The following is a 25,713-nucleotide window of genomic DNA, read 5'->3' as shown; positions in this document are numbered from 1 at the left end:
TCTCTTTGATTTTATTCTATTTAAATTTCACTGAGTTTAATAAAGTGTAGGTTTATGTATCTAGCCAAATTTTAGAAGACTTTTCAGAAAATTTCCATCAACAACTCTTCCTCCCCCATTTGTCTACCCTCACATTCTGTGTGGAACAGTGGCATGGATTTACAGTGCATTTGCTGTGTTTCCTGTGTTCATTTGGAAGTTATTGCTTTCTTTTTCACATGCATGTCTTTTCCCAGATGCATTCTTCTAAGGCATTTTGATCTGTGTGGCTTTCTCTAGTTATTATTTGTTGCCTCTGGTAGCTGTGACAAGAACATTCTGCCCAGCAGCTCCCTGAGCACTGTTACAAGAATTAGTCTGGCAGGCCAAAACCTTCAGATGAGAAGTTTTGGAAATAAAATCTCGTTTCATCCGGCATTGGGAATTCACAGCACCAGGATGGGATTCCACTCTCCTCAGGGCTACCACAAACTCAGGACAATGGAAAGAGGTGATGTGGCCGCCTTGATGATCTAGCTTGATGAGCTGCTTCTTTAATGGTTTTTTCCTTGGTTGATGTCAATTTTTGCTGAAGTCTAGATTGCTGACCATGTTCACGTCCACATGAGAATTCTATTCCAAATACCCATCCATTCCTCTCTCTCCTTCAACTTCTCCAGTTTCTTTCCCATGTTTTAATATCTAACATAGAAAATACTGCTTTCAGTTTTCCCTTCTTTCTGAAATAAAATTGGTGATTACCAAAAGTTCAAAATTTTAGAGGAAAATAAAGGAGCAATTGTGGTTTCTTACCATTCTTCAAAAGATGCTTCAAACTGTCAAAAGAAAAGAATTCAATAAAAATCATAATTTAAACACCTCAAAAAACAATTGTTGAATTTCACTTAAAATCTACTTAAATATTAACTAACTGATAAAATTCAGTTTTTCAATTCATATAATAGGTCATATTATAGTCTCTACTGTTTCATGAGATTTGTGTTTGTGTGTGTGTGTCTCAAGCCCAGTTCTTTTCATTATTACAAGATTTTTCACACTTTTTAAAATCCATGTCTATTTAAGTCTTAGCCATTCAAATTCTAATCCCTAAAACAATTGACACATAGTAATAGATATAGCGAGTCATTGAGTCTTAAAATGCTACCAAAGGATGCTAAACACAAAACATCTGAAAATATAAATTAAATCCAGATTGTAAAAACAAGTGTATAACAAAGGGGTGGTAAATGATTAAAGATATGATGGAATACTTATTTTAAAATGGAAGGAGAAAAGAATAAATATTTGTGTATAGGATTGTTATGTTTTTTACAAGAAGATGACTGGATGCTATGGCACACAACCTTAATCTCAACAATGCGAAGATAGAGGCAGGCAGATCTCTGTGACTTCAAGGACAGCCTGATACACAATTTCCAGACCAGCCAGAGGTACATGATTAGACTCTTTTTCAAAACAAACAAACAAAAAAGCAAGGCAAAAAAGTCTTCATTTCAAATGTGGACAGGAGTGACTTGAGAAATTTAGGACATTTTGAAGACCAGATAATGAGAAGATGTAATTGACTTGATGGAATCCATCAAGGCTGTGGTCACAGCTGTAGGAGAAAGTCTTCTAGGGGACAAGAGCTGATATTTGTGACATTCAACGATGTCTTTGGGTGGAATAACGACACTTGGAGGCATTTTGCTATAACTTTCCCTGGAATGAATGGGTGGAGAAGGGGCAGTCAGGAAGCTTTGAATAGAGAGTAGGGACCAGCACAGATTACCTTGGCAATAAAAATAATACCACAGCACCTTGAAAGATACCATTGAGGTTGACTTGGATCATTGTAAAATGGATTGTTATAAAGCATTACAAAATTCCAGAATGCTTTCCTGTACTGCTCAGCATTCCAAGTGCAGGTGCGAGACTGGGGGGTCAGCAAAGAGATCCTCAGTTGGTATTTTGTCATTCTAGAAGGACAGCAGGATAAATATGTGGAAACATACGTAGCAGGTCATAAATACTTTAAAAGAGGATTCAGGCAAATGCAAGTGGTAGAAAGGAAACAAAAGCTATGTCAAATTTTGAAGATCCATGGGCTTCAAGTAAAATGTAAAAACAGAATGAGAGAACTCTAAGTTTCAAAGAGTTACTAGATAGTCAGCAAATGTGAAGTTTCAGGGTTTAAGAATATCTTAAATGATAGAAGAAAAGTCAATTTTTCCAATCATAATTTGGAGTACTTCAACATCCATGCTTTATCTTAGGTGACAGATTGTCAGGGACAAACATCTACACAGTGTGGAGAGGATGTATTCACTCATCGGATACAACTTATCCTAGATGCTGACTCTATACTGCTTGTGAGATTTTAGGGAATATCAGTTTCAATGGCCACTTTTTCTCATCGGCATTTGAGAATAAAAACAGCCTTTTCCTTGTAAGGTTCAGATAAGAGTTCAATAGATCAATCAAAGAAAATAATTAATAAAAGGATATTGACAATTTTATATCACTTTATTCTCATTTTAATAGTAATAATGTTGTTGTCTTTGGATAGTTAACTTAATATTTTAGATGCTTCCTAAATATTTTTATGGCATGTTTAAAATCATGGTAGCAGCTTGATGAACTGTATTAAACAAAGAGACAATGTTAATCTCAGTAGAGTTCATGCTGAATTAAATAATACTGTGGTTTAGTCAGCCTAGGATAATAATGTAGAAGATAAAGACAATTATTTACTTGTAAGGAAAGCTATCCAGGAAATATTCTCTATCATTTGCCATGGTCCCTACTCTGTGGAGAAATAAAATACATAGGAAACATAACTTAACCTCCATTTTGAAGATAGTTCTTTCCAAGGTTGTCATGACATGAGCTTAAAACATCAATGAGAGACTGTTTATATCCACAGATGATGGAGCCTTTAGGACATGGGAGCTCTCTGAAGAAAGCAAACCCAGCCACAGCAGTCACCCTATTGCCTGGTCTATGCTGTCATTACAAAATGTGTCTTAAAGTATGAACCAAGGAAAATACTTATTGTCTTAAGCTTTCAGGTTATGTACTCTGTCATTGGTGGCAACAAATAGTCTTCTGGATGAACAAGATGCTAAATTATTTTAAAGTATAAATTACCATGTGTCACTGCACAAGAGCATTCAACAGTAGTCTAGGCATCAAAGAGACACAAAACTGCAAAATATGTGATGTGATTGACATTAGGATTCCAATGAACAGTACCTACAATAATAGTGTACAAGGCATCTGCAGATCTGTTTTTATCATTTTAAATAATATGGATAATTGAGAATTAGAATGTATGTAGAATGGTTAGCACATACCATCCATAAATATTCTGTTCTATTTCTTTAAATAAAACCCATCTGCTCTGTGATTTTTAATTGAATTAAGGCATATGCTGATTCGGAGAGATGTTTAGTCAAAAGAGGTGCTGCCATAGAATAATATTAAACCTATTATTAAATAATAATGAGTATTATTATTCACAGTCGTAGCTCAAATTATTGTGACCAAGAAAAAAACATTATATCTTCGTCAATAGACCTAGTATGTTTATTTAGCAATAAAATAACTTATTTAAAAAACATATTGTCTTTTCAAACTAGAAATTTACTTACCATTTAATTGGTTTACTTACTTTTTATCCCAAGATGTGAATTATATTTGACTTTTAGTTATATTGGCTTATGGAAATGACAACTTATCATGACTATTTATGTTAAAAAACAAACAGGAAAAATCTATTTAATGAGGTCATTGAACCCTCTAGTGTGAGACGATGAAAACATGTCTAGACTAGTAGATTAATCTGTTATAATTCTGAGTTTTGCATAAATTCTCAAAATAATCAATAACTCCTTGATATGTATATAATTAATCCCCCAGATTTAAGTAGGTCACCTACTTGTTTCAAATGCTCCTGTATTTTGGATTCTACATCCTCAATGTGGGCAATCATTTTGTTGACACATGGTGTAGGAATGTTTACCAAAGCACAGCTGTGTCGTCGAGTTGGATAGCTGAAGTAGATGCCCGTGTTCACCTCTAAATGGTAACAGACAGTGGGAGAAATCATGGAATAGGTACAGAAGGGCACATTGTGACATTCCAAATGTACAAAAATATTCTGCTTGGTACTCTACAAATTCAGCAGATATGTCAAAAATACTGAATAAAATTTCAAACTTCAAACATTCGAATAACATAACCTCTTAGGTTAAGTAGATAATATAACAAATTGAACCAGATAAGCTCAAATGAAATGGGGAGATGGCTCATCAGCATGAGGACCTGAGTTTGGGTCCTCAGGACTCATGTAAATACTGGGTAAGTGTGACACCTGTCTAGAAGTCCAGCATCTGAAATACAGTTGGAGGAGCTGAAGAAGAAAGCTACCTAGCTAGATGGGCTGGAATCTATGAGCTTTGGCTTCAGAGAGGGACCCAGTCTCATGGACCTAGTGGAGAATGAGTAAAGGTAAAACCCAGTATCAACCTTGTCCCTCCATACTCAAGAATACCCATGTATATGCATACATATACATACATACACAAAAGAAGTGAATGCAGTTCATAGCATTGTCAACTAAACATTTAAGTAAGAAATTTAAAATGACAGAATAAAGAGTTTATCCATTCTTAAAATCCATCCCAAATCACTTTTAAAAATGCCCCTAAAGTACATACTTAATTTCCCCTTCACAGAGATCTCTCATCTTCCTATGTAACTAATGCCCCTCCCTATGCACTGAAGATGTTCCTCTTGGAATCTAGTGGTGTGGGAGAATTGTCTGTATTTTGTCAATCATGTTTTATATAAATGCTGATTGGCCAGGCAGGAAGTATAGGTGGGTCAACCAGACAGGAAGTAGAGGTGGGGCGATGAGAACAGGAGAATTCTGGGAAGGAGGAAGCCCATTCCTCCCAGTCCAGCCCTGGATCACCGAAGAAGCAACATGTGTCCTGCCCTGCTGTGAAAGGAACCAATCTATGTGGCTAGTATAGATAAGAACAATGGGTTAATATAAGCTACAAGAGCTAATAAGAAAACTGAGCTAATGGGCCAATCAGTTTATAACCTAATGAAGACTCTGTGTGATTTTCTTTGGGGCTTGTCAGCTGTGGGGAACTGGGCAGGGTGTAAACCCCAACAAGCAGGTCCCTTCATGTTATAATCTAGCATGTGTTGCTCCTGTGGGAAAAATAAATAAGAGTAGGTTTCTGTAGTTGTACCAAAGAGTTCCACAATAGCTCAGGATGGAGTATAACAAAGGTTTATTTATTTGGGGATAATCTCATAATAAGGGTAGCAATCCACAGTGCTCTCTGTATGCTGGAAACTTGAACTGAATCCAGCAGAATAGAGAGCTCTGTATAGGCCCATATTTCTACATGGTGTGACAGCCAGGCTCTTAGGCTATAGTTAGTACCTAAAGTGGTCACATAACCTTCCAGACAGGCTGTCGCTATCCTAATCAAAGGTCATGGTGTTGCTCTGCTCCTTCTCTGTAAATTAAGGGATGCCTGAATAGAGATGCTAATGTGATTGAGGTAGCATACAGACCAGGAAAATTGACAGCAAGCACAGGAAGATGTGGATATGCCTAAAAGCCATTAACCTGGTTGCCTAGGAAACAGAATGCTGATCTGGGTATCCATTGCTGCAACAGATTAAAACTCCATAGATTCACTGCTATATTAGCCACATATGATCTTAGCCTTCTTCTCTGTTTTTCTTGCCTTATACATTCAATCCATCTTGTGTTTTGTTTTTTTTGAGATAGGGTCACAATTCCTAGAAATTGAACATTGGCCTCCTGAAGAAGCAAATTGGGATACCAAGACTCTGGAGTAATAATAGTCACATCCATACCCAGGTCCAATAATCCTTCAATTATAATGTTATTTATTCATACTCTCAGCTTTGGTCTTTAATTATTTATAGAAGCCTGCCAAAATATATGTTTCCTATTTTCAAGGGAGCTTTTAATTCATCCTCTATGATTATTCTATAATCCAGAGCAGTATGGTTTTTTTTTTTTTTACAATAGGCAGCCCTTCTTCTAGGACATCTAAGTTTAACTGAAGCCAATCATGTGGAGTAACTTTACTTCTTGAAGCCCATGGCCTTACCACTCCCTAACATATGGTAAATGCATTCCAAAAGATGCTACTGCTTGCTTAATATCTTTTACTTCTTTTACTCATATAGGTTCTCATTTACATTCTGTATATCCATTTGGATATTGAGTATTTGCTGGTTTTTCAGAGGCAATTACAGGATAAGTAGCTAGAACTTTTGATAAGTCATCTCTGACTCTGAACAGTATGGAAATGCTAAATCCTTTGCCTGTACCTCCTCTCCTTGCTTATTGGTTCTGACAAATTCCTCAATTGATTTAAATCTTTTTATCACTGTCTTTAGTAAAACCTGAATCTCTTGACCTGTGGATATTTCTGATGATTTCATCAAATCCATTCATTTCTGGTTCCCATTCTGCACATCTAATTCAAAGGTTTTAAAATTTTCCAACAATCATATCTTCTCACCCTTAGAGATTATTTGGATGGCATGTAGATTGCCTTCCTGGAGTGATGTTCTATCTGCTAACTTATCATATTTTTAGTAGATTTTGATTGTCAATTTTAGCAGTATGAATTCTGATTATTACCAGTCTATATAGACTGCATCATTTCTAAAAGTTTCTCATTCTTGACTCTGTTATCAAAGTATATAATATGAAGAACAAAACTAATCATCACCATGACTACAAAAATATATGTACCAGGTAGATCATATAGCTATTGCAGTAATCCATCCATAGTAGAAACAAAAAGGTTGTTGAATTCCTGGATGGTGATGATGTCTATCATTTTGTTGGGGTTGATTTACAATTTTCAAATTTATTTATTAATCAAATTAACTTACCTCCATTATAATTTTCAGAAAATTGCTGTAATTATAATAACCTTGGTTGGACAGCAGATGTAGAAGTTGTGGCAGTAAGGCAGGTCCTAGATCAGTACCTGAATTATCTGAGACTTAGAATTACTTACAAATTTATTTATAATAACCTCTTTCTATAAGTGCAACCTCTATAAAAAAGACACATCTTTTCATTTATACATGGAAGTATTCATTCTACCCAGTGTATTTGATTGTGTGTTTATATTGCTAACACTCACTAGCTGTTTAATTCTTCACACTGGCTAACATTTTGGAGCCTAGAAAGTATATTGCACACATGAGACTAAGCGAAGAACCTCTAATACCACATAGATGATTCAGGCTTAGAGAAGATAAGCAAATTCAATCCAGAGAGCTGGTAGATGAGAGAGCTGAGTTTGATCTCCATTTCCTTACCTATAAAGCTACACCATAAGGATGTTTTAGTATGTTTAAATTATAGTGATAGAAAGGAAAACACTCCTATGTTATATTCTTCTGAACATTTTAAGCATTTCAGATATTGCTTGTTATTGAATATTTGGATGTTCTTTCATGATTATCAGTGCTGCTATTCTGATGTGTTTTAGTTGACTTTGAGTACACTCTGAGCATAGAAACTCTGTGTTTATTTTGTGTGTGATATGATCCATGTTTCCTTTTTAATTCATACACAGATGCATATGTTTATCTCTATGATACTCAAAGGACCAAGAACAAGCTGGAACAATTGAAAAGGACATACTGATCTTCTATCCAAACATCTTGCTAAAGACATGCTGCCCTGTGTAGCAGTGAGGAGGTTTTGACAGACAGTTAGCAAACAGGCAGTTGCTATTATAGTCAAAACACTTGATTTGCTTCATTCAGTGCCAGGCAAACGAGGATCAGAAAAACTCATTCCAAGTACTTCTTGACTGTGCCATGCTCAGTCTCATTTTGTGAGACTAATCTATTTACTTAATATTTCTGATGAAATGGGATAAAGATCTCAATGTAATGAAGTAAAGGAAATGAAATAGTATGGCATTAAATTGTTGCCAAAATTTGGAAAACACATGATATCATATGTAGAACAGGTTGACCCAGAACTAGGTTCTTATGGCTGTATTTAATCTATTATATGCATGATAGACCTTTTTTTACATCTTCTTTGTGTTTTCTAGTGTATAAAAGTACTATGACACAATCCAAGGATTTCTGAACATCATACAGGTTCATGTGCATCTATTTTCTCTGCCTGGGCATTTGTTAGAATCTAAAAAGTATTCAGATGTCAGCCCTCTCAATGGTGAATAATTTGGCTGTTAAGATTTTGTTCCACCTAAGAAAGATGAATTCATAAATTTAGTCAGGTATTAACTGATGTATATCCATTGGTGTGGGAGGTCCTTCTGTCTCTATGTTACTTTTCTTAGTTAATGAATAAAGGAACTGCCTTGACCTGTTGATAGGGAAGAACATAAGTAGGTGGAGAAGATGGAATTGAATGCTGGAAGAAAGAAGCCAGAGTCAGAGAGATGCCAAGGAGCCGCCACCAGAGATACACATGCTAAAACTTTGCTGGTAAGCTACAACCTCATGGTGATGCACAGATTAATGGAGATGGGTTAAATTAATATGTAAGAGTTAGCCGATAAGAAGCTAGAGCTAATGGGTCAAGCAGTGATCTAATTAATACAGTTCCTGTGTGATTATTTCGGTTCTAGGTGGCTGGGATGAACAAGCAGCTCCTTGCCCAATTCTCTCCTGCAACATCTCCATCTTATGCAGACTGTGTAGAAAGAGTCAAGATTTTAGGGAGGCACACTCAGGATATGTTCTCACTGATTATGAACATGTTCCAAACTCCATTCATTTGGTTTTTTTTCTTTATTGAGATATGTTTTTGATATGTGTTCCACACTAGATTAAATTTATGGTGATTCTTCAGCCTCTCTTCTCTGACTATAATTATACCCACCATCCCCATACCCTAACTCCAGTTTTCTTGCTCAGAATCATTAGTTAAGGATTAACATTTTCCTGGCCATCAATAGACTGTAGTTGTGTGATCCTCAGTGATAGGAATAGTCCATCTAAGATAAGAACTGACTGGGGGCAAATGAAACAGAAGCCCTGAGTTTGTAAACTGCCACATCTTCATGCTCTGTGAATTTGATCCTCACATGATTTATTCACCCTGTTCCTGACAAGTCCACTTTTGATCACTGCTCCCCATCTGCGTTTAATATGTGCTTCTTTAATGTTCATCACTCTGATGATTCTTTTACCTCAACACTCTTAGAAAAAAAATCAGCATAGTGTCTTTTCACACTCTCTTGTTTCTTCCTGACTTCATTTTCTTTGAAAGTATGAAACTTTTAGTGCTCTTGATTTTAAAAAAATAACTTCTCTACCATGAGAAGCCTTTGTTGTAGACAGATCTTCCATCTTCTGTGAAGAACAAGGGACCTTGTTCTTTTTCTGAGAGCAGAGCCATATCAGACTGGGGAACCTTGCACTGGGTGGCAGAACACATTGGCCAACTTTCAGATTGGAGCTGACTAAGAACTGAACTCCAATCTCATCCCACATACAGATCTCTCATCCCTGTTGACTTACTCTGGTCTCTACAGCAGGCTCTTTAAAATCCAAAGTTTCAAAACATTCAGTATTTCTTCATCCAAGTAATCACAGGTCTTTCCATGACTTTGCCTGAATACTGAGTTTCTTATCACTTGTGCTTCTTTTCAGGTGAACATACCTACCTCATCTCTTCTTCAAATTATGGCTTCTATAAACATATTAGGATCTTGCTCTTCCCAGTAGGAATTCCTAGTTCTTTAAACTGGGAGTGAACTAGTTATAATTTTAAATTTCCCTCTATCAGAAGTGATCAGGTTACATCTTTTTCTCTACTTATCATCCCCACAAAGTTATTGTTACATCTTATTTGCAGTGGTAGTTATTCAGAAACACATACATGCACACACACATTTATCAATAGCCATGAACCCAGATACTTAAAAGGAGCAGATTTTATGGATATTTAAATTTATGTTGATAAATATGATGATTTATATTCTAATGTCAGAATTCAATACAATACTTGTATCATTTTCTTTCTCTTTGAACCCACTCAACTCTACAAAGTTTGATAGACAGATATTTCTTGAAGTGGGACCAGTAAGAAGCTCAGGTGTTAAAGGTGATTGCCACCAAGCCTGATGACCTGAGTGTCCTTCTTGGGACAAACATGGAAGAAGAAAATAATTGATGCCAGTAAAGTTGTTCTCTTACCTCCACATACATGCTTTGGCATATATCCCCTGCCTATACACACTAAACAATGCAAAAAGGGGGAAATATTCTTTTTAATGACTTTCCATAATCCATTTCTCATTTCTCCATGAATTAAAAAGTTGATAGTGATTAACTACATTCCAAGATAAAAATTTTGGGGTTTTCTGCTCTTTGTCCCTTATTCTGTCTGATTCTTAAAAGTTTTCATTCCAAGAAGTCTAGCTAGGGGTAGACTTGAAGGCTCCAACCTCATTTCAAAACTCTGTATCTATAAAATTAACTCTGTTTTCTTTTACTCATAACCAAATTCTAAAACAACTGAGTCATCTTTTAATCCACCTGTCTGCCTTTTTGAGATGGGTCTGCATTTGTATCTCAGGCTTCTCTCAAAGTTAGAGCAATCTACCTGCTTCAGCCCCTCAAGTGCAAAGGTTCTTGTCTTTGAACCTTTTCCCCATTTCTCATTCATTTCGTGCCTGTTCCTATAAGCACTGGTCCAACAATGGGTCTTAAATCTTTGTCGTGTTTATGGAATCCTACACGAGCCTCATTATATTTATCAGATGTCAGTCATATTCTGTAGCTTTTTTAGATCCTTTCTTGATTCTTCCTAGATCAATGCTAAAGACTTATAAGATCATTGATCTAGAAAGAATCAAAAAAGGATCATGTAATGTCTGAGAAGTTAAAATATAACTATTGAACACCATGTGAAAATGGATTACACAAAAAGGTTTTGACCATGTGACATCAGGCAAGAAACTGAGAAATAAGTCTCAACTCTAACTGTTCCCTGACTGTGTCTTGGTCTTTTCCCACTTTATTTGAACCAGCTTCTCATGTTTGAATCCAATCTGTCCTGTGCTTCCAATAATTTTTTTCTATATTCTGCTTTGCTTGCAAAAATCAGCTCCTCACTTTATCAGGCAGGTTTATTTATTAATATTCCGCTCATCTCTCTTCTTACCTTTTAATGTTTATCTTAATGCCTGCAGACTACATACACTGGCCTTCTGCAAATCACTGAAGATACTTCTTGCTGGTGATATTTACTTGGTATCACCAGCAATTAATATTTTTCTAATAATCTATTCAGGCATTATTTATGTCAAAGAAACAAATTGTTGTTTAAACCCACATTTCATTTGGTATGCAAGGTTATACATCCCTTGCAAGGGTCATTTTTCTTTCTTTCTTTTTAGAATCGGGAGGGGAATCCAGTGAATTCTGCATTCACCAATCTTTCTTTCTTTTTTCCATGTCATTTTAAAATTTGTTTTTATTGAGCTATATATTTTTCTTCCCTTTCTCTCTCTTCCCCTTGTACCCTCTCTCATGGTCCTAATACTCCCAATTTACTCAGGGAATCTTGTCTTTTTTCTACTTCTCATGTAGATTAGATCCATGTATGTCTCTCTTAGGGTATTCTTTGTTGCCTAGCTTCTCTGGAGTTGTAAATTGTAGGCTGATTTTTTTTTTTTTTTGCTTTATGTCTAAAAGCCACTTATGAGTGACTACATATGATATTTGTCTTTTTGGGTCTGGGTTACCTCACTTAATATGATGTTTTCTAGATCCATCCATTTGCCCATAAACTTCAAGATGTCATTAATTTTTTCTGCTGTGTAGTACTCCATGTGTGAATATACCACATTTTCTTTATCCATTCTTTGATCTAGGAGCATTTAGGTTGTTTCTAGGTACTGGCTCTGACAAATAATGCTGCTGTGAACATAGCTGAGAACATATCACAGATTCAGGGAGAAGCCATGTAACTGCCAAAGAAGAAAGATGCCATCTGCCAGCCAGAACCTTACTGGTTGGTAATAGTCATGGTAATTTTCAGATTAATAGAAATGGTTTAATTTAAGATGCAAGAGTTATCTAGAAATATGCAAGATCCATCGGCCAAACAGTGTTGTAATTAATATATTTTCTATGTGAATATTCATGTCCGGGTAGCTAGGAAACAAACAAGCAGTCTCCATCTACAGCTGATTATAGGCAATAAACTCTACTAAGATCATAAAATTGTATTCAAGATTTGCATTGAATAGAGAGAAATGAAAAGCCCCTGATAGTAACACATTCACATTTTATTGTGTTAAATTGTAAACCCCGAGTAAAAGTTTCCCAAAGTCAAGATTAAAATATATGCATCCTCTTACCCATTTCACGTCTTTCCACCCACAATATTAAAAGCACATTTAGACATAAAGTAGAGACTCTTACAACTAGACAGTCTTTCTAGGTTTTGCAAAAGTTGCTCACCAGCCAACTGCCAGGAATGAGCATGGTTCAGAAGAGGCAAACCTGCACTCATTTCTGAAATTATACAACAAATCTCATGATCTAGGCTGGTCATCATCTATTCATGATTGACAAACTATGTAACAATATTGCATTCTTATTAACTACCATTCTAGGTTAATAAAAACATGTCATTATTTATTTCTTGTTAAAAACACAGTGTTGATGTCACAAACTAGTGAGTGAGTGGACACAAACATAGACTTTGCTGTTTTCTATATGATTTGTATTCAGCCCTTACCGTCTGTACTTGTTGATTTACTTTCATAAAGATGTTCTGCTTTCTTGGAAACGCCAAATCCTGCCGGCCCTTGCAGTCTGACATTTTCTATAGAAAATAAACACAAGCATGTCAGTGTGCTGTTCATACACCATTTAAAACAAGTCATACAATGTAAAAAAGCTAAGAAGCTACATTGCAAAACTGTTCTGCTTCATACCATCTATACTATAAATATTAAGAGATAAAGTAGGGATTTTTAAATGTTTTCGTTGTTATACAATTGGCTTAACTCTCTTAAGAATGCATTCATCAAAATGGCAAGCTGTTAGAAGAAAGCACATTCGTCACTGTGCACTGAAGAAACTAGCTTAGCTCACACTATTCAAAAGGAGTAGCACGTCTACTTTGGGGTATATTTTTTAGTAGAAATTTGTGTATTATTACAAAATAAATATTTTTAGGTGTGAATGAAATTTCCATGTCAAGAAACTGTTAATTTGGACCACCTTTGGAAAGAGTAAATATAGAGAAGGGGAACCTTACAAGCCATTTTAGAACCCCCAAAGATTTAAAAATTCTCACAGATAACACATAGTTTAAGAGAATATTATCAAATTAAACACATCTATAACATAAGCAAGCATAATCTCAAGTTTTTGTTCAAGAAAATTAGTTTGTAATTTCAGTCACAGAATATAAACTAGGGAAATATGCTGACCACAAAAAAAAATAGAAAAAATTTTATACTTTCCATTGTATAAATGCTAAACACTGACAAAAGACAAGAGAATTTATCTCAAAACCAGTGAATCTAGGAACTATACTGAAGAAAAGAAAAAAACAGGAAACACTGTGGGAATTTTATGATTTCATAGCTAGAAAATTTGAGAAAAATCTAAGCCAGCTCTTACAACTTCAGCACTTGGGGTGTTGGGGGAAGCCAGGGAAAGGCGAGCCTCATCCCCTGTTTAACATCTTGCTCAGAGTCCATGGCCTGGAGGAAGGAGAGAGGAAGCAGGTGAAGATAGACAGGAGGCTGAAGGAGAAAAGGGAGTTTGGGATAACTTTGGTGACTGTTGTAATTGTGTAGCTCAGGCAGTGGTCCCTGGTTACTGATTTGTGTCTAAATATGATAAGATCAAAATAGAAAAAAAGAGATGAAGAAGAAGCAGCCATAGCTACATAATAAGACCTGGTCTCAAAAACTCAAAACAGAAACAAAGAAAGACAAAACTTGAATGCAATGATAGATATCAAAACACAAATTGCTTATTGAAGAAAAAAATTTCGTGTAGTGGTTGAAATATTTCCTGTGTGAGCTGGAATAAGGGTCTCATGCATATTTGCTGTTACCAAGTGTATTAAATTGTAAGTATAAGATTTGTTTATAAATTATAAAATAAAATTTCATTTAGAGATATTCAAATATAATAGAGTATGAAATTCTGAAGCACATTAATATATAATAATAATTTACAAAAAATTTGTGTATGTTAATAGGCTATAATATAATAATAAAATATGCTAGTATATATGGAATAGTTTATGATATTTTTCTTATTAATCTGTATTAGTAAAGCATATTCTAAAGTTCACTTATTTATAATAAGATGTAATAAAGCTAAATTTATATTAAATATGCCAAATCTAGATAAAATGATTTAACATTAAAAGTCATGTGACAGTATTAACCAGACAACAGCACAATCTACACAAGTGTTTTAAATTAATTCTAAAGGAATACCCAAGTAATAAAAAAATGCAGAAAAATTATTAAAAAACAAAGTTGAAGTGGCTCAAACTATCAATCTAGAACTTGGGGTTGGAAAGACAGCTCAGTAGTTAAGAGCACTGACTTCTCTTGCAGAGAAGCATGGTTTGTTCCCAGCACACAGCAGTGACCAATAACCACCACCTATACCTTCAGTTACATTACATCAGATGCCTTCTTTTGGTCTCCACAGGCATGACACACATGTGCAACTTATACATACATGCAAGTCAACATCCACACACATAAAATAAGATAAATAAATCCTTTAAAAATGTATAAATTAAGTTAAAAATATTTTGAGTCATCCTATTATTAAATTTAAAATCCATAATGACGAAACAGAATGTTTTAATAACAATAATAAAGTATAATAAAATAATACTTATATAATATAAATGTTATAGGTAGTACTAAAAGTTTAAATTTGGCAATAAGAAGTTTAAGAAAATAACACTTCATATTAGTAAAGCTAATGAATTTCTTATTATAGTGAGAAATTTAGGGATATAATATATGGAAAGTATTTAAGTCTAAGACATATAAGATCCCAGTAAACATATGATATCTCATCACAGTCATTTTTTAAGAACATTCATATTGATATATCCATTTAATGTGTATAAGTGCACATGATACAGAACAACAAAGGAAATAAAAGACATGGCATACATCAATAATGCTGAGTATTTTTTAAAGAAATGACACTTCTCAAACATTATAAACTTGGGAATACCTGCAATATTTTTCACATTTACAGTTTTTTCACATTTACAATTTTTAAAGGACAACAAGTAAATGCCAGGAAAAAGTAGAGATGGAGATTGTCCATGTTTGTGATACCTGCAATTGTTAATGCCCTCGCCTTCTCTCTGAGACTCTTTATTTCAAGACATGCTTTACCTATGAAAAAGACAAAACAAACTATTAGTTTCAAGGGTCAGTTATCATGTCCCAAAGCACCAATGGTAAGGAGAAGGGGACAAAAATATACTGGAGAAAGGAAATCTAGGTTAAAGGTTTGAGAGATGAGCTTCACCACCATAGCCTATCCTGAGTAGACAGGAGAACTGGAGCAAAGTAGATCTCATAAACGTGGCCAGGAAGCATAGACGACTCAGAGTGCTGCAATGACCTTCTCCTTTTTCCCCTCGCTTAGGAGCATGTGCTGCTCACACTGACTAGAGGTCTCTTTTTAGTAAACTCTCTAGAAATGCCATCAAACACACCCAGAGATAAGCATTATTTATCTGCCAGGTGCTCCTCAGAAAATAAAGATTCACCATCATATTGAACCAATAAATATAACCAATAAAACTGCCCTTCAACTCTGTAAGCAACAGCAAAATCCTGTGGGCCTTTGAGAACTGTGACCAAGTATTTCTGTCATCCCGCCCTGCAGAAGGCAATAGGTCATCATATAGTGGGTATCCATCATACACTGAATATTTTGACACAATATTGCTAAATTAGTTTTGAATATGTTAGCTTTTGGGCTACCTGTAAATCACATGGAAGTTACACAGGATAGCTTGTGTGTGCTCTAACAGGCACAATCAGCCGCACTATGGTACAAAGCAATGGTATAAGTCACTAATGTGGAAAGTACACATGCAGTAAGCATACCCTGTAGTTAGAGCTTTAACAAAATGGCCATTCCTCTGTTAGGTGTTTAAAAGATGCAATAGAAAGGGAAGAAAAGCGACCAAGTTAGTGCTGGTATTGCTTATAATGTGGATCAAACAAACAGTTTCTAAGTTAGAGGAAAGAAATCCATCACTATTTGAGCAACTAACATAATGACAAGCTCCCTCTAGCACTAGTAAGAACAGCAAATAATCATTGCTGCACATGTGTATGTATATTTATGGATATATATATATATAAACATAAAATGTAATGAAAATAGAACATATTAGACTGTTATGTAATTATGAATGTGCTCAGATCACAGGGAGCAGATTTTCTGTTTAAATAATGAAGTGAAATTTAGCCATAGGTTTTATAGAGCATATAAAATGATTTAGTGAATTTAAAATTGAGTGATGGGAGAATATATATTCAACAAATTAAATATGTAGCATAGTATTTTAATATCTGACAATATAGAATTGATAAATTTTTATATGTTGTATTATATAAAATAAAATTACCATATTATTTTATAAAATAAAATTATTGTGCTGACTAATGTGGCCCAATAAAATAGAGCCAACTTTGAGAGATGAAAGGAAAAACAGAAAGGAATCTACCAAAATGAAGGTAAATAAACATGCTTCATCTAATCAGGAGGCCAGGGACAAGAAATACTAAAGATGATGTACCCAGGATCTCAGTCACATAATCTATGACACAGATCTGACAGATAATAACCAAAATATTTCAAGGCATCAAAGAATGGCTCTGTATCCAATTATATCTAAGTTTACTACAAGTCTAAAACTTATATTCTCCCTTGGGAGATCTGGCACAGGAGATCAGAGTGAATCTGAAACGCATACCTCACACACATTTGAGAATATACCACCTAGCAGCTTTCAGCAGGAGGGTTCCTGTCTGACAAAGCTTATGGCAGAATACTTCTGACTGCTCGATTTGTACTAACAAAAACTATGGAACCTCTGCACTCACAGAATATGTCTTCATGAGAAACAGCATCCTGACTATAAATCGACTTGCTAGAAATCAATTGGAAGCTTCCTACTTGACCCCATTTATTGTTTTGTTTTCTTTTTATTTTGTTTATTTTTTTCTTTTTTTTGCTTAGGGCTGAAGCCCAAACTCAAGGCCTTCTACATGATAAGTAAGCTTTGCTATAGGTATACCTCCAGTCTGAAGACCTTGAAAGTTTTTATATCTTTTAATAGCAGCAAAGTAACAATATTCCAATTGCAGATTATAGTGTGATCACATCTCAGAATACTTTCATTGTGTATTATGAAACTTATAAAAATAAATATGAATACATATTCAGATTTTAACTAATAGAGATGTGATACTACTGCCAAATGAAATTTTATATGTTTTGAAACTATTGGCTTGAAATTTAAAATATTTTTAAAAGGTACTTTGATTACAAAATTGAAATTTATTAAATTATAAATTACTGTTCCAAATTATGTATAAATATGATTCATATGAAAATACCATTGGTTTGTATAAAATGACACAGCTACAACTATTTGTACAAGTTTGGTAATGTCTTCTATTATTTATTTCAACTTGGAATAATTACCCAAGTTGCTGTTTACGTGGGGTACGTGAATGTTTTAATTTGACTACTGTTGTTTAACCATGACTGACAGAGCAGGAGAGAGTTTTCAGGTTGTTAATACACACATTGTGCTGAACAACACCCCAGAAGTTCACCAGAAAGACCTTACACTGTGCTCTTGTGATCATACAACAAAGACACATCTCTTTAAGAGTTTGGTGTATTTACGCTCCATTTATCTTCATGAAAGATGGCTCTTCTCCTGAAAGCTGGTTGCCTGCCGAGATATAAGTGTAAATAATGCAGTCTGCTTTAGTTTGGGAGACTTACCAGAGCTGGGACATCTTGGAACCTTGCTTAAAGAAGTTCAATATTCTGTGCACAGGTTGGCTGGTGTATACAGAAAATAGAGAGTTTAGAGACTGTGTGATGACTAAGACAGTAGGGTTCATACTTGAGTCAGCTCTTCACAGCTCATGCCCATCAACAAATTAACTCCCCAAGAAAACAATGGAGCTGCTATATTGCTGTTGGTCATGGAGATGGAATAATACAAATCGATAGACAATGCTATAAAATTCAACACATTTTTAGGACTTTAAATAGTCACTTAACAACTAGCTATCCAACAGTAAAGAAATAGTACCACCATGGCTTCTCTCAAGCTTCAGGGGAGAGATGTAGACAGTTGATAGACGTGAGCCGGAAACAGCTGACTTGAGCATACCATGGAATGGCTTCTGTGCGTCACTCAGTAGTAAAGATCACAGAGGAAACAGTGGAAAATACAGGTGTGGGTGTTCCCAAACCAACATACTCCTTTGTGCTATTTCTATTCTTCCCCACTGCTAGCTTTGGTTTTTGAACTCCCAACGGGTCTGTGCAGCTGCTGTCTTCTGTGAGTTACCAGGTTTTGCTTACTCATCAGTTTGCAAAGAAAAGCCATTTGCCAGGAAATCACCTGCAGTAGTCTTGCTCTTCCTCCTCCCAGGGTGAGCTGGATCTTTCTCATTTTCTGGCATGATTATTTGAGAGTATTTTAAAGCCTAATTACAAAGAAAAATACTTTAATTTTGTGAATCAATGAGTCTGTATTTCATTAGTCATCACCCAAAAAGATTGGTAGTGCTAGAATGAAATTATAATATTATAGAACATATTACATAGTACAAAATTAATCCTAAATTATGTTAAAGTAGAAGAAATGAACAACCCATCAAGCAGGTTATCCAACCCCAAGTGGTCATCCCTAAACACATATTTATACAAGCAACATGAAATAGACTCAACAAGTTTTATTTTCATATTTTATTTTGGTTGTGAGCCTAGCCTTTAACAGCTGAGCCATCTCTCCAGCCCTTATTTTCATATTTTAAATAAAATATCAGGAAGATATCTGTGGAGCATGGCATTTGGCACTAACTCATGAGTAAAATTTGCCCATCAGAATGGCTAAAATAAAGCACTGACTTTTACCAAAGATATAGAGAAACTGGGTCACTTGTCATTGTTGCTAGATTGTAAAATAGTACAGCTATTCTGGTGAATAGTTTTCAGTTCCCGTTAACATCAGCAGCAAAGAACTTACCTAACTGAATCAACAGTTGTGCTCTTGAATGTTTACCCAAGAAAGAACACATAACATTTTTTGTTCACACATGTACAAGAATGTTCTTGGTAGCTTTATCCCTAACAATCAAAATTTGATTACTACCTGAAATATCCATCAGTGCCTAAACTGGCATTGGGATACAGTTTAGATACAGAAAAGAAAGGGAGTGAGTGGATGACTATTTAAAGTCTAACATGGCAAATATTTGAATGAACTGAAAATTAAAATGCTAAGTGTAAAAAATAAAAGTTTCCAGAGGATTAAATAACAAAATTAAAAATGAGGAATGAATTAGTGGTTGCTCAAAGCTAGAGATGAGTAACAGCTTATATGAAGGAATGGGATGGTGCAATCAATGATGTTGACCATGGTGGTTACACAGAGCTACACATAGGGTAACACAACATTCATGTACACACTCACATACACACACAGTGCCTACCAGTATTGCTAGTAAAATTTGAATAAAATATTCTGTTTGTATCAGTGTGGATTTTGTGGTGCTATCTCTATGCTGAAGTTATGGTATGTAGACGACACTGATGTGCTTATCTGTAAAAGGACACATCTTGTTTTTCATTTCTTTGCAATCTTTAGTAAACAGGTAATTATTTCAGAATGAAGTAGTTATTATAATTTTATAAAAGAAAAGACAAAACTTTTGATAACTCAAAAATTGATGTTTGTAGAAATGAAGAAAGACACACTAATGACCCATGAAAAAGGATTAATCGCAATGTGGTTGGGGATGTAGCTCAAGTGCTAGAGTGATGGTCTAGTACAAAGCTCAGGGTTCCAACCCTTGTATTGAATACAGGTGAAATGTCACACACCTATAATCCTAGCACTAGGAGATAAAAACAGAGGAGCAGGAGTTTAAGGTCATCCTCGGGGATATAGCAAGTTTAAGCCTAGCCTGGTATACATGAGTCTTTATCTTGAGAAAGAAAAATAAAACTAGTATATCACAGCAAGATTTAGAAAACATTGTGTCCAATGATTGTGCGTGTGTGTGCATTTGTGTGTGTGTGTGTGTGTGTGTGTGTGTGTGTGTGTGTGCCTCAAGATGCTCTCAGAAGTCCTATAAAGGAATATCATCTGACCATAATGAACTGAGATCTGGAAGGTGACAGTAGCAGAGAATATTTCCCATATACAGTTAATGAAAATTCACAGTTCCTAAAGCAAGAATATGCACAGAATGTCCTAGAAATTGAAATGCAAGTAATTATTAATTCTGGAACCGATTCAATACAAAAGTATAAATTAAAATCAACAAAAAGATCTACTTCATTTCACCTGACAATTCACTGAAACCTTCCGATCATCTTGCTTGGAACCCTCAGGCATTCTTTATTACAGAACCTAGATAGCTTGCTAACTGGCCGTCTTATATCTGAAAATCTCACAGACTTCACAGTTCTTAATAAAAAAAAAACTTTTTTTATTCATCTTTTCACCCTATAATAGAGCTAAGATTTAAAACATACTGAAGGTCATTATTCAAACCACAAATATGTAAAATATTCTAATGATGTCTACCTCCCTATAGGAGTAGAGATATGTAGTCTGTATAGATAGCATGCTGAGTACAGACAGTATCATTACACAGCAAATCCAGACAGTCAATAGTAATAGTAACAGATGGTCAATGGTTAGATTTGGATCTTCACAGAAGTAGAAAGAACAGATATGGTCCTGATTATACTAATCTGAAGGGTTTCTTCTACAGTTATTGAGGAGAGAAACAGAGCACAGTGAAATCAAAATAAACTAAAGAGAAAACAAAGAAGCATAAAAGACAGAATTTACAGCAGAGAAAATGGGAGCGGGGAAATGCTTAGTTGGTAGAGTGCTAGCTGAGAAAGCATGAGGAACTGAATTCAGATTCCTAGAACCCATTTAAACAGTAGTAAATAGATGGAGAGATGCCTTTCTGCTCTTTGTTAGGACCAGAGTTCAGTGTCCAATGTTCATATTCAGGTGCCTAACATCCTCCTGTAATTCCAGCTCTAGGGCATCTAATGTACTCTTCTGGCCGCAAGGGTACTGCACTCAGCAAAAACCCACATTTAGTCACACACATACATATATTAAAAATATTTTTACTGGTAAATGATGGGCTTGTATTTATAATGCTCAAGTTCAGGATGTAGAGACAAGAAGATTCCAGGACTCACTGGTTAGGCAGTTACCTCTTAAGGTGTTATGTGGGTTCAGCGGAAGATCCTGCCTCAAAATGTGTGGTGGGGAGTCATAGAATACGGATGCTTTTAATCCCTGGTCTCCACACAAGGAGACATGGGGACTCACACATGCACATATGCTCATCCATCACATACACATACACACACACATGTGCACGCATGCACGCACACAATACTTGCACACGCATGCATACACACACACACACACACACACACTCTAAGAGAACATAATGAGATCTACCACTTGCCCATGGAATGAAAGAATGACGACACCAGTGCCCTGAGCATTGCCCAGGCCTCAGCCTCACAGCTTAGTTGTTTTAAGTTTCATTCTACAACCTAGCATTTTGCATGTGTTAGAAAGTTTGCTGACATTTTGAGTTTTCTGTTGGAGAGCTTTCCCTTCAAATGTAGCTAACTCTCTGGTATGATTCCAGTTGCCCTCAGAGGATTGTAATTAGTTCTATTTACGTAGGTGTCTAAAATTTGATTCAATAGATGAACTGTTCCCAGGAAACTAGGATGCTAGCTGAAGTCTAAGTCTATTCTCAATCTCTGGCCACAGTTTTGGCTAGGATGAGATTGGTGTCTACCAACAAGTGCAGATGGTAGGGTTTGAGAGAGGAAAAGGAGTTTGAGCTGCCATACCTATAGGTTATGTTCCAAATATGGCAGTCTGGGTTACCACACCATTTGGAGGCATATTTTGGCAACCATGCAGAGATGATTTTGGTCATTTGAGTTTATTTTTAAACAATTAAGTTACTGGTAAGGTAGGGGACATTAGATCACTAGAAACAGTGACAAGGCTACAAAACACTCTCTTAGGAATGATGTAGGCAGGGCTCGTGAAGGATCCAAGATATTTGACTGAATCATCTTACCCCCATATCTGTTAATATTATAGACTGTTGTTGCCAATTCTCCTGCATCCTGCCATTGATGCACTTACCAAGATTAATATAGAACTTTTTATAATATTGCCTTAAACGTATTTACCATTTTGACTAGATTTTTATACACATTTGCTGTTAGCAAGAAATGTTTATATCGAGACTAGAAATTACAGATCCAGGAGACAATAAAAATGTCCTTGGGGCCATAGTTGTCACACTGTGCTCTGCTGCGTATTTTGCACTGTACCCATGCTACCCACTGAGGCAAGCCATAGGCACCAAGTTCACCATTGCTTTATGTAGCCATTTTTTTTGTTCTACTGGGGTCTCTGTCAGATTACCTCTCATGGTAACACATCCGCCTTCTTCTCCCAGGACTTGAACAACTCAATAACTCAGGTTTATACTGCTGAGTCTTCTAAATAACTGTGTCATTGTGCATTTTCCCACTGATCTGGAGATTTGAGAGGGCTAAACATTTCTTATCTCTCTCTCTTCTTCTTTGCTTCTCACTCACTACCATTTTCTGCTATTGTAGTTTGACAGAATAAAACCTCAAAAACAATTGAATTGTTGTAAGAATTGTGGATAACAGAATTTTTTCTAAAAACTTGACTTTATATGTCAAATTTGAGTTCATAATGCATAAAAATTACTGGAACATATGTGTTTTTTATAAAGCTTAAAGACACGACTTCCTTATTGTATGCTCCAGATGCAATCATTATGGTTCATCCCTGACAACTATTTCCAAAGATGATTCAGAAAATAATGAAGGAAAATGTTTGCCAAATACAGAAAAAAATTGAAAGCATTATTAAATAGTGCATGCCTATCAAATACTGGCTTACATCTCTCAATATGTTCTACACGTTTTAGAATCTTATCCTAGAAAATTCACAACACAATAGAGGCCATTAATAATTTATGACTTCTGAATCAATTTTACAAGGAATATCTTCTGGCATTTTTTGTATTTATTATATACTGATAAAGTGTTTCATGAAAGTATTGGAAAATGATACATAAAAGCATAAAAGGAAGATTGTTCAACAGCTATGTTACTCACATCTATAATGATTTCTTTCTTAAACTATTCATCTCTGATGCTGTGATTCCTAAACTGTTTTTTGATAAAGATCTATTGATTTTATATTACATCTGTATTACATCCAATCACATTAAGACACATTAAATAATACAACTCATGGTTTTGATAAAGCTACACACATCTTCAGAAAGATTCAATGCCATCTTTCTCTCACAAATCAAATTAGAACTGAGGCAGTTTCTACACGCACACTCAAACATATCTAACAATGTATTCAGAAGTTGTCTGAGGGGAGACATGAGCCCTTCACCTTCTGGTAACAACTTGAGATAAAGTGAATGACAAGCAGTTCAAATCACCTTTCATGATGTGAAATTATTCCATAGGTCACTAACATGTACTAAATCATGATTCACCTGTGAGTCACATCACACAGTTTTACAGTGGGCATACTGAGGAACACAGCATCTGACAAAATGTAAAGTGCTTAACTTAGTCATAGTTAATAACTATGTTTTGCCTAAGATGGACAATCACAATTATGGCAAAGTTGAAGTTTTCAAAATTTAATGGGATTAATGACTTTCTAAGTTAGCAGATACATTCTGTTTTCAGATACTACTTATGATTCCCCCAAATGTGCCTTCTGGTTTTATTTCTTTAGAATGTCAATAATTATTTATTGACCTGGACTGTGTGTTTCTGACGGATGCTTTATAGCAATCCTTCCTCTAAAAAATTGGAACACTTGAAAAATTGCTACGGGAATCTTGGCCAAGAAACGCAAAAACAAGAGCTTATACTTGAAATATACTATATACACATCTACTTCTCCCAACAACCTGCTAGCCACATAGCACAAAGCTATCCCCAGAACTTTAAGAAGTAAGACCATTTAGCAAGATTCATCTGGGCAGTTCAGAGTCAGTGTTCACTGGATATCTGACTCCAGAGACACCTGCCAAAGACACTGGCAAGGTCTCAGAGAGGGGCTATGGTTAGCACTCCTGAAGAGAAACAAAATAAAAGCAGTTCTCAGAGCTCCATAATATGCTATTCTGTGTATTAATGTGATAACAGAGTGCAGTGAATTTCCTAATCAGTTTTTGTGTGGAAGCCTGGTTAAATGGAATCATGAGGAGTGTTTACAGCTCCTGCTTTAGACTACAGAACTACATGACCTCAAAAACAAGACTACATTAAAGAGTTGAAATTAAAAAGAATAAAGCACTCATACATCAAATCATAGGAAACTAAAATGAGAAAGGCCTTTGTGAGCATGTCCCTAAAATGCACGTATGCATATAACATGAGTGGTGTGACTTCATAGAATACAAAGCAATTCAGCCATTTTTCCAAAGCAGTCTTACAAACCAGGAAGGAACACTCGATGAAATGTTAACAATAAAGGATTTCTGGTGTGAGAGAAAGAAGGATTAGAAAAGGGGTGAAATACTCAAGAAAAAATATGAATAAATATCTTAGAGCGAGCAGTCACCATAAAACACACTCACAGAGAGTCTGTGGTGGGAGTTAATATGTCACAAAGTTGAATGCACTCGATGAGTAACATGAAATAACTTTTCTTATAGAATTTATAATAAAATATCAAAAATTTGGTCAGTATGTGACAAAATAAACTAGAGGTTAGAAAATGGCAGGGCCAGAGTTTGAAAGCCATATTCTCATGCTATGTGCAGACATATTACCTCAGTCTTTTTCAAGGAGAGACAATAATTTATAATGCAAACCCTATACATTCTTCTTTAAGAAAACCATGGAATTCTTTCAAATGACATTTTCAATACTGTGTAAACAGACACTAAACTTTCATGTCCTGACTGCATTGTCCCAAATAATCATATAGAAACTTATATTAATTATAAACTGTTTGGCTTATAGTTAAGGCTTATTACTAACTAGCTCTTACATTTAAATTAACCAATTTCTGTTCATCTATGTATTGCCATGTGGTCGTGGCTTTTACTGGTCTGCTGGTATGTTGTTTCTTGGACAGCTGCTCCTGTCTCTCCTTGTTCTGCTCTTCCTAACCTGAGTCCTCAGTTTGATTGTTCCTACCTAACCCCATCCTGCACAGCTATTAGTCAAACAGCTTTTATTATTAACCAATAAGAACAACATATATTCACAATGTACAGAAGGGTTATCCTGCAGCAATATAGG

The 25,713-nt window shown here is 35.4% G+C and overlaps 1 protein-coding gene across 1 annotated transcript in view; it reads right to left on the bottom strand.

The window, feature by feature from the left end:
• The window catches only part of Ccdc178 (coiled-coil domain containing 178), a 374,856-nt gene that overhangs the window by 336,009 nt on the left and 13,134 nt on the right, over positions 1–25,713 (bottom strand). The window contains exons 2-4 of the mRNA XM_050134843.1: positions 12,797–12,883; positions 3,920–4,059; positions 793–815 (exon numbers count right to left, since the gene is read on the bottom strand). Coding sequence (XP_049990800.1) covers positions 793–815; positions 3,920–4,059; positions 12,797–12,883 — 250 coding nt within the window. The remainder of the gene's footprint in view (positions 1–792; positions 816–3,919; positions 4,060–12,796; positions 12,884–25,713) is intronic.

The sequence above is a fragment of the Alexandromys fortis genome, unplaced genomic scaffold, assembly GCF_014885135.2.
Source record: "Alexandromys fortis isolate MF-2015 unplaced genomic scaffold, M_Fortis_MF-2015_v1.1 scaffold_25, whole genome shotgun sequence".
Taxonomy (NCBI): domain Eukaryota; kingdom Metazoa; phylum Chordata; class Mammalia; order Rodentia; family Cricetidae; genus Alexandromys; species Alexandromys fortis.
The sequence above is the reverse complement of the archived record's forward strand: the minus strand, read 5'-3'. Positions and strand labels throughout refer to the sequence as shown.